Genomic DNA, 18,877 nt, shown 5'->3' with positions numbered 1-18,877 from the left:
AAACAAAGGTGTCATTGTACGCTGATGATTCACGATTTCTTTTAAAACCACAATTAGAATCCCTCCACAGTCTCATAGATGATCTAGATATTTTTTCTAACCTCTCTGGATTAAAACCAAATTATGATGTGTATGGTATTACGTATTGGATCACTCAAAAAGTCAACTTTTACATGTAGTTTACCAATAATATGGTCTGACGGGGATGTGAATATACTCGGTATACAAATCCTGAAAGAAAGAAATGATCTCACTCCAATAAATTTTTTATAGAAATTAAGCCAAAATAGAGAAGCTCTTGCTACCATGTAAAGGAAAAAACCTGTTTATTTGTGGAAAAATCACCCTGATTAACTCTTAAGTCATATCACAGTTGACCTATTTGCTTATGGTTTTGCCTATACCTAGTGACCTGCTTTTTAAATTATAAACTCAGCAAAAAAAGAAACGTCAACTGCGTTTATTTTCAGCAAACTTAACGTGTAAATGGGGGGAGGTCAAAGTAACAGTCAGTATCTGGTGTGGCCACCAGCAGCATTAAATACTGCAGTGCATCTCCTCCTATTGGACTGCACCAGATTTGCCAGTTCTTGCTGTGAGATGTTGCCCCACTCTTCCACCAAGACACCTGCAAGTTCCCGAACATTTCTGGGGGAATGGCATTAGCCCTCACCCTCCAATCCAACAGGTCCCAGATGTGCTCAATGGGACTGAGATCCATGCTCATTGCTGGCCATGCAGAACACTGACATTCCTGTCTTGCAGGAAATCCCGCACAGAACGAGCAGTATGGCTGGTGGCATTGTCATGCTGGAGGGTCATGTCAGGATGAGCACCACATGAGGGAGGAGAATGTCTTCCCTGTAATCCACAGTGGACTGAACAAGCTCAGTCCGATGATGCTGTGACACACCACCCCCAAATCGATCCCACTCCAGAGTACAGGGCTCGGTGTAACGCTCATTCCTTCGATGATAAAAGCGATCCTGACCATCACCCGTTCTGAGACAAAACCACACTTTTTCCAGTCCTGTCCAGCGATGGTGGGTTTGTGCCCATAGGCAACATTGTTGCCGGTGATGTCTGCCTTACAACAGGCCTACAAGCCCCCAGTCAATTCTCTCTCAGCCTATTGCGGACAGTCTGAGCACTGATGGAGAGATTGTGCGTTCCTGGTGTAACTCGGGCAGTTGTTGTTGCCATCCTGTAGCTGTCCCGCAGGTGTGATGTTTCGGATGTACTGATGCTGAGGACAATCAGCTGTCAATCCTGTCTCCCTGTAGTGCTGTTTTAGGCGTTTCAGTACGGACATTGCAATTTATTGCCCTGGTCACATCTGCAGACCTCATGCCTCCTTGCAGCATGTCTAAGGCATGTTCATGCAAATGAGAAGGGACCATGGGCATCTTTCTTTTGGTGTTTTGCAGAGTCAGTAGAAAGGCCTCTTTAGTGTCCTAAGTTTTCATAACTGTGACCTTAATTGCCTACTGTCTGTAAGCTGCCTGCATGCTGCTTGTGTCTTAACGACCGCTCCACAGGTGCATGTTCATTAATTGTTTATGGCTCATTGAACAAGCATGGGAAACAGTGTTTAAACCCTTTACAATGAAGATCTGTGAAGTTATCGGGATTTTTACGAATTATCTTTGAATGACAGGGTCCTGAAAAAGGGACGTTTCTTTTTTTGCTGAGATTATGAACAAAATCATTTTCAATTTTATTTGGAATGGCAAGCCAGACAAAATTAAAAGGGCCTATTTATATAACGAATATGAATTCGGAGGGCAGAAATAATTAAATAGTACAGCATTAGACCTCTCACTAAAGGCATCAGTCACACAAAAGTTATACTTAAAACCTAAATGGTTCTCTAGTAAATTAGTAAGAATACCTCACCCCATGTTCAAGAATGGCCTTTTTCCTTTTTTTCAGATTATAACTGCTCACTTTCGGTTATTTGACAATGAAATCATTGTTACGGTTTTCTTCGGGTGAAGTAGAGTCGGACCAAAATGCAGCGTGGTAATTTAGGTTCATCTTTAATAATGATGAAAAAACAAACAATACAAAAACAAGAAACCTAACAGCCTATACTGGTGCAAACCAAACACAGAGACAGGAACAAATCACCCACGACACACTCAAAGAATATGGCTGCCTAAATATGGTTCCCAATCAGAGACAACGATAAACACCTGCCTCTGATTGAGAACCACTCCAGACAGCCATAGACTTTGCTAGAGAACCCCACTAAGCCACAATCCCAATACCTACGAAAACCCCAAGACAAAACACACCACATAAATAAACCCATGTCACACCCTGGCCTGACCAAAATAATAAAGAAAACACAAAATACTAAGACCAGGGCGTGACAATCATCTCCAAATAGCATTTTTGATAGTTTAGAAAGTTTATAGCAATTTCAGTTTAATCCACCTGAAAAGACAGAACAAATAATACAACACATTGTGGTTAAACTCAAATATACTAATTGAATAAAAAAAATATTTATTGATATTTTTTTTAAAAAAGGTATCATTTTTGTAAATGATATCATAAATAGGACTGGTGTAGTTATGTCACACATGCAGCTAACACAGGCATATGGAAATGTCTGCTCTACCCAAAATTACAACCAACTAATTGCAAAAATACCACAAAAATGGAAGAGGAAAGTAAAATGGGGAAAAGTAAGGAACTTGTCTGTCGGCCCTGCATTAAAGACCATAAATGGTTTTAAAAAATGGTGATAAATAAAACCATATACCAATTTCATTTAAGGACCAACAAATTGACAGCTGTGCCATATAAAATGGCAAAATATTTGGGAAGAGATTTTCAATGTACTGATTCCATGGCACATGGTTTATGAATTGACATGCAAAACAACGCCGGATTCAAAACTTCACATTTTTCAATTGAAATTATTATACAAAATTCTTGCAAACAATAGAATGTTATATTTATATGGGGGATACAATCTTCCCAGCTCTGCAGATTTTGTTGCGAGGAGGCAGTCATTAGATCATATATTCCTGTTGTACGCGGAACGAGGAAGAGCTCGGTTTTGTTTGTTTGGAAAGTTTGTTGGAAAGTTCTTGGTAGCTACCTAGCTTCTTATGATGGATCCCGGGACTGTTTATCTTTCCAGTGATCCTACCGACCAAGGACGAGTCTGAGGAGCTATTTGGCATCGCAGCTAGCCTAACAAGCTGGATATCAAGCTAGGTGTTCTTAAACGCAGCCCGCGACGCAGTTAGCCATTGTGCCTGGGACTGCGGATTGTCCCGGGTTTGAGGCTGGCTAGATCTCTGCTGTTTGTTGTTTTCAATTTTCCCCATGACCTGCCCTGTCTGGAACTGCGAGGAGTAACAGCCTAACATATGTTGCTAGCTACCATGACAAATACCAAAGCCGGCGGGAGTACCGTTGAGGACAGTGCCAGTGTTGTCTCTCTATCACATGTGAAGGATCTTTTAAACCTATAACCTATAAGCAGTTGTTACAACAACAATAAAATAGTTTCAAGTGTTTTGTCCAACTACTTGTGGATTCTACTAACAAAAGAATGGACGACCTGACCAGAGAGGTCCAGAACCGGAAGAACAGTTTGCAGTTCTCCCAGGGTCAGCTCGACGAGTTGAAACAGGAGAACGGCAAGATGACAGCAATCTGTAAGTCATTGAGAGAGGACATTTGTGTGAATCCATGATAACAATTACAGATAAATCAGACTATCTCGAGGGACAATCAAGGTGAAACAACATGGTTGTTGACGGAATTGCAGAACTCCACATGAGACCTGGATGGAGTCTGAGGACAAAGTGAGGGAAATGAGAAATCTCTGAGAAAATGAAGATGGACCACTGCAAGGTCGATGTGGAGCACTCCCACAGGACTGGAAAACCCACCACCGACCCAGGTGATAGGTCCAGGCCGATAGTGGTCAAGTTCCTGAGGTTCAAGGACAAGGTAGCTGTTCTGGAAAGAGCCAAGAACTTGAGAGGAACGTATATCTTCCTCAACGAGGACTATCCTGAAGCTGTGCGCCAGAAGAGAAAATAACTGATCCCAACAATGAAAGCTGCCAGAGCGCATGGGTGCATTGCGTACATCTGCTACATTGTCCACCCTCCCTCCCAGAAGCCTGCAAGGGATGAGAGAGCCAAGCCTATGGGTTCGTGGCCTTGCGCACACACAAACCAATTGATTCACGGACTGCTGAATGTATATATTTTTTTATCTTGCTTTGTCTGCTCTTTTCAATATTATGTCTATCTCCGATAAGCTTCCCAGGAAAGGGCTGAAAATAGCCCATATTAATATATGTAGCCTTAGAAAAAAGGTTCATGAAATGAATAACTTGCAAACATCAGATAACAATCATATATTGGCCATTTCTGAGACTCACCTAGATCATTTATTTGATGATACAGCAGTAGCAATACAAGGATATAACATCTATAGAAGAGACAGAAATGCTTATGGGGGAGGAGTTGCTGTATATATTCAGAGCCATATCCCTGTAATGCTTAGAGAAGACCTTAAGTCAAGGTTTATTGAAGTGTTGTGGTTGCAGATTCACTTGGCACATCTGAAGCCTTTTTCTTTCGGGGTGTTGCTATAGGCCACCAAGTGCTAACAGTCAGTATCTAAATAATATGTGTGAAATGCTCGATAGTGTATGTGATGTAAACAGAGAAGTCTACTTTCTTGGGGACCTGAATATTGACTGGTTTTCATCAAGCTGTATTCTCAAGAAGAAGCTTCTTACTGTAACCAGTCCCTGTAATCTGGAAATAAATTCATAAAAAATCCTACAATGCGATTTTCTGGATTTGTTTCTAATTTTGTTTGTCATAGTTGAAGTGTACCTATGATGAAAATTACAGGCCTCTCATCTTTTTAAGTGGGAGAACTTGCACAATAGGCTGACTAAATACTTTTTTGCCCCACTGTATCACACCAGACATGTAACCAAGGGTCTTTTCATAGTCCCCAAATCCAAAACAAATTCAAGAAAAAGTACCGTATTATATAGAGCCCTTATTTCATGGAACTTCCTTCCATCTCATATTGTTTCAAAAAACAGATAAAGCAACACCTCGTGGCACAACGCCTCTCCCCTATTTTGACCTAGATAGTTTGTGTGTATGCATTGATATGTAGGCTACGTGTGCCTTTTTAAAAATGCTTGGAGTTCTATCCTTGAGCTGTTATTGTCTAATGATGTTCTGTATTATGTCATTCTGTATTATGTTTCATGTTTTGTGTGGACCCCAGGAAGAGTAGCTGCTGCTTTTGCAACAGCTAATGGGGATCCTAAGAAAATACAACATTTTGGTACTGTCCATATGTAGCTCGTTTTTGGTCACGGGTCCAGGAAGGGCTGAAGAATTGCAACATTTACCTAGAACTAACGCTGCAGATAGCAATAATGGGTGATTTGAAAAGTAATAGTCAATCAATCAATAATATAATAATTATTTTAGCAAAAATAGTTATTTAATTTACAATCTGTAGAAGCTATGAGAAAAGAAAGGTTCAGTACTTTTGTGAAGCATCACAGCACAGTTGAAAAATATATGGCAAATAGAAATCCAAAATGGATGGTGTTAAGAGATAGATGGGAGGGGTTGAATGGAGCTGAAGGGGGGGACTGATAACAACAAGAACCAATGTAAAACATATGGGGTGTGAAATGTATATAGGTTCAGAAATTTTGTGAAATAGCACAGTTACAAATAGAATGAAAGTTTGTGTGTGTGTATGTATATATATAAATGTATGTACAGTTGAACTCAAGTTTACATACACCTTAGCCGAATACATTTAAACTCAGTTTTTCACATTTCCTGACATTTAATCCTAGTAAAAATTCCCTGTCTGAGGTCAGTTAGGATCGGCACTTTATTTAAGAATGTGAAATGTCAGAATAATAGTAGAGATTTATTTATTTCAGCTTTTATTTCTTTCATCACATTCCCAGTGGGTCAGAAGTTTACATTCACTCAATTAGTATTTGGTAGCATTGCCGTTAAAACGTTTTGGGTAGCTTTCCACAAGCTTACCACAAAAAGATGGGTGAATTTTGGCCCATTGGTCCTGGCAGTTCTGCCCACATATTTCATATAGGATTCAGGTCAGGGCTTTGTGATGGCCACTCCAAAACCTTTCCTTTGTTGTCTTTAAGCCATTTTGCCACAACTTTGGAAGTATGCTTTGGGTCATTGTCCATTTGGAAGACCCGTTTGTGACAACGCTATAACTTCCTGACTGATGTCTTGAGATGTTGCTTCAATATATCCACATAATTTTCCTCCCTCATGATGCCATCTATTTGTGAGGTGCACCAGTCCCTCCTGCAGCAATGCACCCCCACAACATGATGCTGCCACTCCCATGCTTCACAGTTGGGATGGTGTTCTTCGGCTTGCAAGCCTCCCCCTTTTTCCTCAAAACATAATGATGGCCAAAATGTTCTATTTTTGTTACATCAGACCAGAGGACATTTCTCCAAAAGTACAATCTTTGTCCCCATGTGCAGTTGCAAACCGTAGTCTGCCTTTTGTTATGGCGGTTTTGGAGCAGTGGCTTCTTCCTTGCTGAACGGCCTTTCAGGTTATGTCGATATAGGGCTCATTTTTACTGTGGATATAGATACTTTTGTACCTGTTTCTACCAGCATCTTCACAAGGTCCTTTGCTGTTGTTCTGGGATTGATTTGCACTTTTCACACCAAAGTACGTTCATCTCTAGGAGACTGCGTGGTCCCATGGTGTTTATACTTGTGTACTATTGTTTATACAGATGAACGTGATACCTTCAGGAGTTTGGAAATTGCTCCCAAGGATGAGCCAGACTTGTGGAGGTCTACAATTTTGTTTCTGAGGTTTTGGCTGATTTCTTTTGATTTTCCCATGATGTCAAGCAAAGAGGCACTGAGTTTGAAGGTAGGCCTTGAAATACATCTACAGGTACACCTCCAATTGACTCAAATTACGTCAATTAGCCCATCAGAAGCTTCTAAAGTCATGACATAATTTTCTGGAATTTAGAGGAACTTAACTTTCCACCTTCTCCACTGCTGTCCCTTCGATGTGGATAGGGGGATGCTCCCTCTTCTGTTTCCCGAAGTCCACAATCATCTCCTTTGTTTTGTTGACATTGAGTGAGAGGTTGTTTTTTTGACACCACACTCCGAGGGCCCTCACCTCCTCCCTGTAGGCTGTCTCGTCGATGTTGGTAATCAAGCCTACTACTGTAGTGTCGTCTGCAAACTTGATGATTAAGTTGGAGGCGTGCATGGCAACATAGTCGTGGGTGAACAGGGAGCACAGCAGGGGGCTGAGCACGCACCCTTGTGACACCCCAGTGTTGAGGGTCAGCGAAGTGGAGATGTTGTTTCCTACCTTCACCACCTTGACAGCGCTTGAAGAATGTTGGAAATAACAATGGGCAAATATTGTACAATACATGTGTACAAAGCGCTTACCCAAGAAGACTCACTGCTATAACCGCTGCCCAAGGTGTTTGTAACATATATTGACTCAGGGGCATAAATACTTATCTAATCAAGTTATATTAGTATTTTATTTTACATTATTCTTTAAATATACTTTTTCTTCTACTTTGACGAGTAGATAATAATTACATTTATTTTAATCCCACTTTGCAACACAATAAAATGTGAAGAAATCCAAGGAGGTAGAGCACTACCTATGGGGGCCTGGTTAAAAGTAATGCACTGTAAAAGGTATAGGGGGACATTTGGGGCCCTGGTCCTGGCTCACCTGTACTGTATTGTCTCTGAGGTTGTGGAGGCTCTCAGCTTGGTCATTAGGATTCTCACAATGTTGAAGAGGAATATAAAGTTGATCTGAAAACAGAGAGAAAATAAGAATGTAGGAAGATTTACATTGGTAAGTTATGAGAAAGAAACATTTAATAAAACAATCTTTGTCTGTGCTGGAAATAACTGTCACATGGTTGACATTTTTCTCAACACATTTAAGGAAATTAGAAAAGATGTGTCACAGGCTTGACCTTTCTCTCAGTACATTGCAGTCAATGGGAAAAGATGAGTGTAACAGGTTAGACATTTTTCTCAATACATTGCAGTCAGTGCGAAAATATGATAGTCACAGGGTTTCAAGTTTTCAGGCGGATATTGGGCTGATGCAGTATCTTGACTGTATGTCAAACAAGGAGTAAAAAAAAAGCCAATTTAATGCTTCAGAGCAAGGTTTTAGGATTATTGACTACTGAGGAAAATCAATAAAAATCTATTGTTTACATTAAAATGTAGCGTGCTGGGAGTTACCTCTGTTGCAGAGGATTGGTTCATTAGAGTTACCAGCCCAAAAAATTGCTTCGAAGGGTTCAAGCAAGACACATCTCAACATCAAGGAGACATCAGGCCTTCATGGTCAAATTGATGCAAAGAAACCACTACTAAAGGACAGCAATAATAAGAAGACTTGGTTGGGCAAAAAAACATGGGCAATGGACATTAGAACAGTGGAAATATGTCCTTTGGTCTGATGAGTCCAAATTTGAGATTTGTGGTTCCAACTGCCGTGTATTTCTGAGAGGCAGAGTAAGTGAACGGATTATCTCTGCATGTGTGGTTCACACCATGGAGCATGGAGGAGTTGGTGTGAGGGTGCTTTGCTGGTAACACTGTCAGTGATTTATTTAGAATTCAAGGCACACTTAACCAGCATGGCTACCACAGCATTCTGGAGTGATACGCCATCCCATCTGGTTTACGCTTAGTGGGACTAACATTTGTTATTGAACAGGACAATGACCTAACACACCTCCAGGCTGTGTAAAGTCTATTTGACCAAGAAGTAGAGTGATGGAGTGCTCCATCAGATGACCTGGTCTCCACAATCTCCCGACCTCAACCCAATTGAGATGGTTTGGGATGAGTTGGACCACAGAGTGAAGGAAAAGCAGCCAACAAGTACTCAGCATATGTGGGAACTCATTCAAGACTGTTGGAAAAGCATTTCAGGTGAAGCTGGTTGAGAGAATGCCAAGAGTGTGCAAATCTGACAAAATGTGGCTACTTTGAAGAATCTCAAATATAAAATATGTTTTGATTTGTTTAAAACTTTTTTTGTTTAGTACATGATTCCAAACAGTGTGTTATTTCATAGTTTTGATGTCTTCACTATTATTCTACAATGTAGAAAATAGTAAAAATTAAGAAAAAACGTTGAATGAGTAGTTGTCCAAACCTTTGACAGGTAGTGTATTTTCAATCATGTTCCAACGTTATGTGTGAGTATCTGATTTGTTATGTAGGGAGAAGGCACGAGATAAACAGTCACCTATTTAAACTTTCTGATAATCAAAGGTTAGTGATTCATTTTATCTATATTTATGCATTTGTGACTGTGAAAAATCGCTGTGTGCGTTTTTGAATTTGATGGTCATCTAACATAAATATATGTTGTGTTTTCGCTGTAAAACATTTTTTTTTTAAATCGGACATGATGCGTAGATTAACAAGATGTTTATCTTTCATTTGCTGTATTGGACTTGTTAATGTGTGAAAGTTAAATATTTCTAAAGAATGTTTTTTTCAGCTGAATGGGAGGGGGTGTTCCCTTTAGGGAACTCCTTGTGCCCCCTAGTCCCAACATTAAGGAGGAAATGAGAGTGTAAAGAGAGTCAAAGTGAGCTAAAACGCTCACAGTTTAGCGTGCTGCCAATCATTTACGATTCATACATATTCCTCATATCATATTCATTCCAACTGACCCAGTCAGTTCTGCATATGTGTAGTAGGTGTCACGCCGTTCAAATAGCTTCACACGATGGTATTACTGCATGGGCGTGAGTGTGTGCGTTGGAAGGCTGCGGTATAAAGTTCACACACCATTGAATGTCAATGACCTTTCTACTGTTTGTCTTGAAGCAATTACTTGCCCTCGAAAAACAATTTCTGCTTGAGTGCACAATAATGTTATTTTGTCATTGTTCCTAACTGTGCGGTGCTGTAAATACAAACACACTTAGAGGGAAGGTGTAAAGGGGAAGAGCTTGGTCATGGATGTAAGAAAACCTAGCAAGGACAAGGCTAGAACACTATGTCTATACTAGGAGGAAAAATATGGAGAAATGTGAAAAGGATTGTGTAACACTGTCTTACCAGCAACACCAGGATCATTGGGCCCTGGTAGATGTAATCTGTGTACACTCCTGCCTTCTTCCCAAACCAGCACCTGCAATTTAGAACACAGAGAGTTGAGCCAATCATACTGGCAGATGCAGAAGGTCCACCAGTCACATTTTTTCAATGAAAAAGCAGACTGCGGGACCTTTGCCAAGATTTTTTTTTATAGTTGACTAAAATGAGCATCGGCCTCGGCCAATCACAATTGACATCATAGGTAGGTGAGAGGGCTTAGCCTATCAAAGCCAGTACTGGCAGAGAACAAGAGGCCTTTGTATAGTCCAGCACTCATCTCTAGCAACAGAAAACACCTAAAACAAAGAATTATGTGGAATTACATCCACTTTGCAGTGGGATGAAAAAAGGAGAAGACGCTCTCCGAGGGGATGAGATGCCTCAGATTCCCTCATTCTACAGACTCAGTTCAGTGGAGTGAATCGTTCATTTCTTCTGTATTCACCTTGTTGGTATCAGAGCGAGAGAGCAAAACGGCTCAGGGTAAAAAAAGCAGAGGGATTGGGGGAACTGTGTCTGGATAGAAAAGCCAAGTGCACTACTTTTATGATTAAAAAAAAAATATATATTATTATAAACTCAGCAAAAAAGAAACATCCTCTCACTGTCAACTGTTGATTTTCAGCAAATTTAACATGTGAATATATTTGTATGAACAAAACAAGATTCAACAACTGAGACAAACTGAACAAGTTCCACAGACATGTGACTAACAGAAATGGAATAATGTGTCCCTGATCAGTGGGGGGGTCAAGGTAACAGTCAGTATCTGGTGTGACCACCAGCTGCATTAAGTACTGCAGTGCATCTCCTCCTCATGGACAGCATCAGATTTGCCATTTCTTGCTGTGAGATGTTACCCCACTCTTCCACCAAGGCACCTGCAAGTCGCCGGACATTTCTGGAGGGAATAGCGCTAGCCGTCACCCTCGGATCCAACAGGTCCCAGACGTGCTCAATGGAATTGAGATCCGGGCTCTTTGCTGGTCATGATAGAACACTGACATTCCTGTCTTGCAGGAAATCACGCACAGAACGAGCAGTATGCCTGGTGGCATTGTCATGCTGGAGGGTCATGTCAGGATGAGCACCACATGACGGAGGAGGATGTCTTCCCTGTAACGCACAGTGTTGAGATTGCCTGAAATGATAACAAGCTCAGTCCGATGATAATGTGACACACCACCCCAGACCATGACGGACCCTCCACCTCCAAATCGATCCCACTCCAGAGTACAGGCCTCGGTGTAACGCTCATTCCTTCGATGATAAAAGCGAATCCGACCATCACCCCATGTGAGACAAAACTGCGATTCATCAGTGAAGAGCCCTTTTTGCCAGTCCTGTCTGGTCCAGCGATGGTGGGTTAGTGCCCATAGGCAACGTTGTTGCAAGTGATGTCTGGTGAGGACCTGCCTTACAACAGGCCTACAAGCCCCCCACCCAGCCTCTCTCAGCCTATTGTGGACAGTCTGAGCACTGATGGAGGGATTGTGCGTTCCTGGTGTAACTCGGGCAGTAGTTGCCATCCAGTACCTGTCCCGCAGGTGTGATATTCGGATGTAACGATCTCGTGCGGATGTTCTTACAAGTGGTCTGCAATTGCAAGGACGATCAATTGTCCTCCCTGTAGTGCTGTCTTAGGCGTCTCACAGTACGGACATTGCAATTTATTGCCCTGGCCACATCTGCAGTCCACATGCCTCCTTGCAGCATGCCTAAGGCACGTTCACGCAAATGAGCAGGGACCCTGGGCGTCTTTCTTTTGGAGACAGCTCTGCACTAACTGGCACAGCCACAAAGTCCAAAAATCTGATTTTAAACCTTAATCCTAACCTTAACTATACTGCTAGCCCTAATGCCTAACCTTAAATTAAAACCAAAAAGGCAATCTCTGTTTTCATGATTTTTTGCAATATAGCCAATTTTGACTTTGCAGCTGACCTATCCAAGGGGACATCGCTCAGTTCTGCCACCAGGGCAAGACTCATGAGAATAAATGTCAACCTGCTATTCTGTATGCAGGGAAATGGTCGGTTACAGGTTCACTAAGACTCCCTTAAAATGAGGATGAATTGGTTAATGACTTGGCGACATCCATCTCTCATCCACTACAATGATCACTCTGATGGGTCTGAGGAGCTAGACACGGACAAGATTGTTGCCTGATTCCAAAGACAAATCGATACCACAGGGACATGAATAGAGATAGAGAGAGAACCCAGGAGAGAATAAGAAGAAAAAAAAAGTGCTTACTTTTCGTTGTCGTAGTAAAGCTTGCCAATTGCCCATGCGATGATGATTGGAAGAGGGATACCTGTAAAACATCACACATCGTCTCTGTTACAGTTGACTTACATTCATGTCACTCATCACAAAGAATCAATCAACCCACATCCGTCTTTCCTTTGATGAACTAAGTGTTAACTCACACCACCCGATGCAGATGAACATCCACTTGCGTAGCTTGTCCGTAGAGTAGGTGAGCACGATGGCTGTATGCAGGTAGCAGCCCTCCCCAAACATCCAGAAGAAGTTTGTCACGTGGAAATAGTTATAGGCTGCCGTGACAAGCCGGCACCACAACTTTTATAGAGAGGAAGGAAAGAATAACAAAAAAATATTAAGGCTAGTAAAAATGAAAAAAAAAAAGTGAGAGCTGTCAAGCCACCACTGGTTCCTTTCCTCACTCCTTAGGGGGTTGTTGCCGATCCAGGCTGCATCTGAAATGGTGCCCTGTAGGCCCTTGTCAAAAGTAGTGCTCTATATAGGGAATAGGGTGCCATTTCGGATGCAGCCCTGGTTCTCTGAAAAACACTCAATTTGCGAGTGACACTCCACCGTGGAATCCTTATTTAACATATGCAGCTTGTTGAGTTTCTCTGTCATGCTCTGAGTAGTGTCAAAAGGTCTCTCTGAATGTTTCCAATTTGGGACTGGTATATAGGCAGATGTCTGGCAAACAAAGGTCACCGCGGCAGTATAAGAATGGCAGATTTGACCTCCTGCATAACTTGTTAAACTGCATCATAGCTCTCACTTCCCATGGCCTATGATAGTCTGAGTCATCCAACACTGACAATACCTCTCAACAAGTCCAAAGTCTATATAGATCTGCTATCTTAACCTCTCTTGGGTAGGGGGCAGTATTTTCACGCCCGGATGAAAAGAGTGCCCAAAGTAAACTGCCTGTTACTCAGGCCCAGAACCTATGATATGCGTGTAATTGGTAGATTTGGATAGAAAACTGTTAAAATAATGTCTGTGACTATAACAGAACTGATATGGCAGGTGAAACCCTGAGGACAAACCATCCCCCCCAAGAGAAATTCAGCCTACCACTATTTTCAATGGCTGTCACCTTTATTATAAGGCAAAGTCCTCCCAGATTGCAGTTCCTAGGGCTTCCACTAGATGTCAACTAGATGTCAACAGTATTTAGAAAGAGTTTTTTGGAAAAATTAGCCAGAAATTGTTTTTCTAGGTGGCTCCCATTTTGGCTGTAGAATTTCCAAGCGTGTGAATGAGAACGCGTTCTTTGGTATTTTTCTCTGGAAAAGACAATAACGATTCTCCGTCTTAAATTTTATAGTTTATTTACGTATTAGGGTACCCAAGGTTTGATTATAAATGTTGTTTGACTTGTTTGCAAAAGTTTATTAGTAAGGTTTGGGATTCATTTTGTATGCATTTTGATGGAGGGAAACTGGGTGGATGATTGACTGAAGCGTGCCAGTTAAACTGAGTTTTTATGGATATAAAGAAGGACATTATCAAACAAATGGACCATTTGTGATGTAACTGGTACCTTTTGGAGTGCCAACAGAAGAAGATCATCAAAAGTAAGGCATTAATTATATCGCTATTACTGACTTTTGTGCGCCCCTGCCTGGTTGAAATATGTTTTTCATGGTTATGTATGCGAGGCGCTGTCCTCAGATAATCGCATGGTGTGCTTTTGCCGCGAAGACTTTTTGAAATCTGACACAGCTGCTGGATTAACTTCTCGGGGATATGTGGGACGGTAGCGTCCCACCTCGCCAACAGCAAGTGAAATTGCAGGGCGCCAAATTCAAAACAGAAATCCCATAATTAAAATTCCTCAAACATACAAGTATTCTACACCATTTTAAATAATAACATTTACTTGTTTTGAAGAAATCGAAAAGTGTCTCCTTTTGATTACAATATTTACAGCTGGGAGATGAGACAGGAGATCTGTCAACAAACAATAAGAAAAAATATTTTAATTTGGCATTTGTTCAGGTAGTTATTCATATGTTACCTAGTGAAAAGAAAAGAGTAATGTACTGAGTGGGAAATATCTATTTTCAATATGAAAGTGTTATTGACTCCTTGTCTAGCATCACAGTCTCACCCCACTTACTTCAAGGACATACCAAAAGACTCCCTGACCCTGTACTACCCATCAAATCATCAAAGTCGCACAGAAAATGGGACTCTACAGCCAGCAATCTCAGTGTATTTGGGCTAAGATCCCAAGTTACCCTTTCCAATTCCCTCCACTCTACCCCTTGTGTAGTCTAAAGGCATTTCAGGGCAGCTGTCAAATCAGGATCGCAGTTCATTCACAACTCTCCATTTTCTCTAGCCTCTACTCTAATCGACCCATTGAGGGTGAGAGACTCCCAGTCCGATCAGTGAAGTGGGGCCGTGGTTGAGTGTGATAGCGTGATATCGCTACCATCCTGACATCCCCGCCACTGACGCACGACAGTCCCCTCTATTTTTGCAGGGGGAACCCAGTGTACCAAGGGCAAGAAAAAACACAAAAATGACAGCTTTCAAAAGTGAAAAACAACTCTCCTGAGGTTCGAGAGTTGCTTTTGACCGAGCCAACTCCCGTTTTGAAAATAGAGAATCATATTTTGAGGCAACAGCTGATAAACAGGTGAGGGGATGTGCTGTACAAAAATTATTGAATGGCAAGAATCAACGCAATTGCGCATTAGCGGACGTGTTCTCAGTTAGGATAAGCCTAGTATGCTGATATTTGTCTTTAACTGCATTCGTTTTTTATAAACAGTACGCTGTAAATAGTATGTAGTACGATTGCAACACAGTTACAGTGCCACAAAATAGTATTCTTGCATACAGAACTGCATTAACTCAGTTGCATTTAAGGGTTTGAAGCGTGAACTGCTCATTTAAAGTCCTGCCACATCTCAATTCGGATTAGGTCTGGACTTTGACTAGGCCATTCCAAAACTTCCAATTTGTTGCTTTTTAAACATTTTCATGACTTGATTGTGTGTTTTGGATCATTGTCTTGCTGCATTGTCTTGCTTCAGCTCACAGACGGATGGCCTGACATTCAGCATTATCTGATACAGTGCAGAATTCATTGTTCCTTTTATTAAGGAAAGTAGTCTAGGTCCTGATGCAGCAAAGCATCCCCAAACCATCAGACTACCACTGCCATGCTTGACCGTTGGCATTCGGTTCTTACTGTGGAATGTAATGTTTGGGTTTTAACCAGACATAATGGGACCCATCTCGTTGGACAAGGGACATCTCAGCCGGCCAAACCCTCTCCTAACCCAGACAACGCTGAGCTAATTGTGTGTCGCCTCATGGGTCTCCCGGTTGCGGCCAGGATCAAACCAGGATCTGTAGTCACGCCTCTAGCACTACGACGCAGTGCCTTTTTAACATTTTATTTTATCTTTATTTAACTAGGCAAGTCAGTTAAGAACAAATTCTTATTTTCAATGAAGGCCTAGGAACAGTGGGTTAACTGTCTTGTTCAAGGGCAGAACGACAGATGTTTTACCTTGTCAGCTCGGAGTTTCGATCTTGAAACCTTTTGGGTTACTAATCCAACGCTCTAACCACTAGGCTACCTGCCGCCTTAAATCACTGTGCCACTCTGGAGGCCTCTGGGTTGCTTTGAGCACGCCCAGTCTGTCTTCTTAGGTCAGATATTGACAGTGGGGGTTGGATTCATTCATTTCTGAGGGCTGGGGGGCCGGAGGGGGTGATGAGCTAATTAGTAAAGTAGTAGTAAAGTCTAATTGAAAGAGCTGGGAAGGAAAAGAAGCATGTTCTCTTTTCTCTGAGATGAGGGATGTTTGCAGAAGCAATAACATCAAGAGGCAGGCCAGCTGAGGGGCAATTAACAGTGAACCAGGACGACATGATGGTACTCCAAAGTCTGTTAGGTAGTTAGGAATATGTGTGCGTGCGCCCGGACCCTGGAGATGTTTTTGAAATGATAGCTGTGACATTGCAATCCAATTTGATCGGAGAGAGGAAAAAGGAGGATGAGTGAAAGTGAAAGTTTGAGTGTGTGTGTGTGTGTTCATTAGTGAGCCTGGAGAGAGGGGCAAGTAATAGAATGAAAGAGTGGGGATTTTTGTGTGTGTGTGTGTGTGTGTGTGTTTCCTTATCTGCATGAATGTATTGCCCTTCTGTGTTTGTGTTGTCTCCAGTGTATCACAGCAAACTATATACAGGTAACTGCCAAAATAAAGGAAACACTTGAGTTGTTTGAGCTGTTATGGTGTGGGGTCCATTTTCATGGAATGGTTTAGGTCCACTCAAACCCTTAGAGGGCAAGGCAAGTTAAACGGCAATAAATACACAGCCATTCTGAGTGATCACCTTCAGTCTACGGTGAGTAATTTATATCCTGATGACATTGCCCCCATCCACAGGGCACAAGTGGTCACTGAATGGTTTGATGAGCATGAAAACTATGTTTACCATATGTCTTGCCCATCTCAGTCACCAGATTTGAACACTTGTCAAGGCACATTGAAGCGGTTCTAACAGCTTTTGATGGCGCCCTATTAAGACACTTTATGATTGTGTTTCCTTTATTTTGGCAGTTACCTGTATGTATATTGCATATAAAGCGGCCTGAAATTGATGTACAATTAACTTCCCTGTACTCACCACATTGCTCTCGTGCACCTCAGGGTTCATGGTAAGCTGTACGACGAACCAAGTGGCGTTCCTCAGGATGAAAGCTGTGATCAGGTTCCAGTGGATGATGTTCCTCAAGCAGCGGATACTCCTGGGGGGAGAGAGGAGAATAGAGGAAAAGGTAAGCACGGGTACCTACCTATTCATTATACTGTACAGTGCAACATGGTATCAATGCATCACATTGTGAATATTTTGAAAAAATATGTGTATCAAGGTTCTTGATGCCTAAGTCAGTACATTGCACTGTAATACTCCTGGTGGTAGAGGAGAGAACAGAAGACAGGTTAAGGGCTGGTGGTATATAGTATAATTATTGCAGTGTTTGCAGTGAGTGCAGTTTTTCCTTCTTCTGTATAATTATGACATTTTGAGTCGAGCACGCCAATTCCTCATGCTATGCAGTATAATGTTGGTAATACATATGACGGGATGATGGATAATGGGACCATAATAAAAATAGGAAAAGTTAAGAGACAGTGGGGAAGTTTGTGTGAGTGTGTTTTGTTTGGATGTGTGTTTTGCATAATTAGTACAGCATGTGCATGGACTATGGCCGTGTGTGTGTGTGTGTGTGTGTGTGTGTGTGTGTGTGTGTGCCACAATTGACATATTCCCTACAGTAAGTCTAAAGAGCTAGACAAGGCCCGTTCCCTCAAGCAGGGGGTGTATCACTTTCTCTGTTCTGTTCTAACCACTTTATCCCACCTCCAGTGGCAAAGCAAACCACCTCACAATAATCTCCTAAAACCCTATAGCAGTAGAGTTGGGCAGGCTGATCAATCTTTTCCCCAGGCCTCAGTAGGACCAGCAGGTTCTTCAACCCACAGGAATGACTGATCGAATTGGACCAGCTAATGCAAGGTTTATTAGATCAGTCAAGGTTGTAATTCACACAATTGGTGTACAAACGTGGAGGTAATAAGACACCAGGAAAGGAAAGCATCCAGGACCAACCTTCTTAAAGAATACATTTCTTTGTAAGTGCCATTTTCTTCCTCAAGCTTAGACTTAAACTACGAAAAGTTGCTAGTCCTCAGTAATGTTATTTTAAATGTTCTTAAGCTTCTACCTATGTTTCTTCCCATTAAAAAAGTCATGAAGAAATTAGATTCTCGAAAATAATGTTGGATTGGATTTCGTCTTGGAAATGTACTTAATTCCAAGATAGCTATACCCTTGTCTTAAACTCACGGCAGTGAGAGGAAAAAGCTAATGAAAGCAGTTGAACATGTTTAAACCCCCCAGAGTCAATTGTCAGCCCCCCACAGAAATGTATTTAGCATAATAAAGAAATCCCCATAAAGAACAATCAGTTTAACCTACAGATATCTGTGAAAGGTGACAGAGCTAGAATGTTCGTCAGACCGTTTTCCTCTCCGATCCCCCCCCAAGCGTCTTGGGACTCGTATGAAGTCGGTAAAACCGATCTGCCAACTTCTGTCTGTAGTGTCTGAACGTTTTGGGCTACACACTAATATCCCTCTGTGGAAAGGAGAGACCATCACAAACACGTTTTGCTCTAGGAGGCCCACATGCCTTACAAGACTCGTCTGAATGTTAATTTTAAAATTCGTCAAGCTCTTTCAAATTGGTCATTGATCATTTCTAGACAACCATTTTCAAGTATTGCAGTAGATTCTTCAAGCACATTTAAGTCAAACCTGTAGCTCGATAACTCAGGAACATTCACTGTGTTCTTGTTAAACAACTCCAGTGTAT

The 18,877-nt window shown here is 41.6% G+C and overlaps 1 protein-coding gene across 1 annotated transcript in view; it reads right to left on the bottom strand.

Moving 5' to 3' along the window:
• The window catches only part of LOC139422143 (corticotropin releasing hormone receptor 1), a 157,267-nt gene that overhangs the window by 17,798 nt on the left and 120,592 nt on the right, over positions 1 to 18,877 (bottom strand). The window contains exons 7-11 of the mRNA XM_071173295.1: positions 17,126 to 17,246; positions 12,640 to 12,793; positions 12,464 to 12,524; positions 10,169 to 10,241; positions 7,797 to 7,882 (exon numbers count right to left, since the gene is read on the bottom strand). Of these exons, the coding sequence (XP_071029396.1) occupies positions 7,797 to 7,882; positions 10,169 to 10,241; positions 12,464 to 12,524; positions 12,640 to 12,793; positions 17,126 to 17,246 (495 nt within the window). The remainder of the gene's footprint in view (positions 1 to 7,796; positions 7,883 to 10,168; positions 10,242 to 12,463; positions 12,525 to 12,639; positions 12,794 to 17,125; positions 17,247 to 18,877) is intronic.

Source organism: Oncorhynchus clarkii, chromosome 12, assembly GCF_045791955.1.
Source record: "Oncorhynchus clarkii lewisi isolate Uvic-CL-2024 chromosome 12, UVic_Ocla_1.0, whole genome shotgun sequence".
Taxonomy (NCBI): Eukaryota; Metazoa; Chordata; class Actinopteri; order Salmoniformes; family Salmonidae; genus Oncorhynchus; species Oncorhynchus clarkii.
This window is presented reverse-complemented; position numbering and strand designations above follow the sequence as displayed.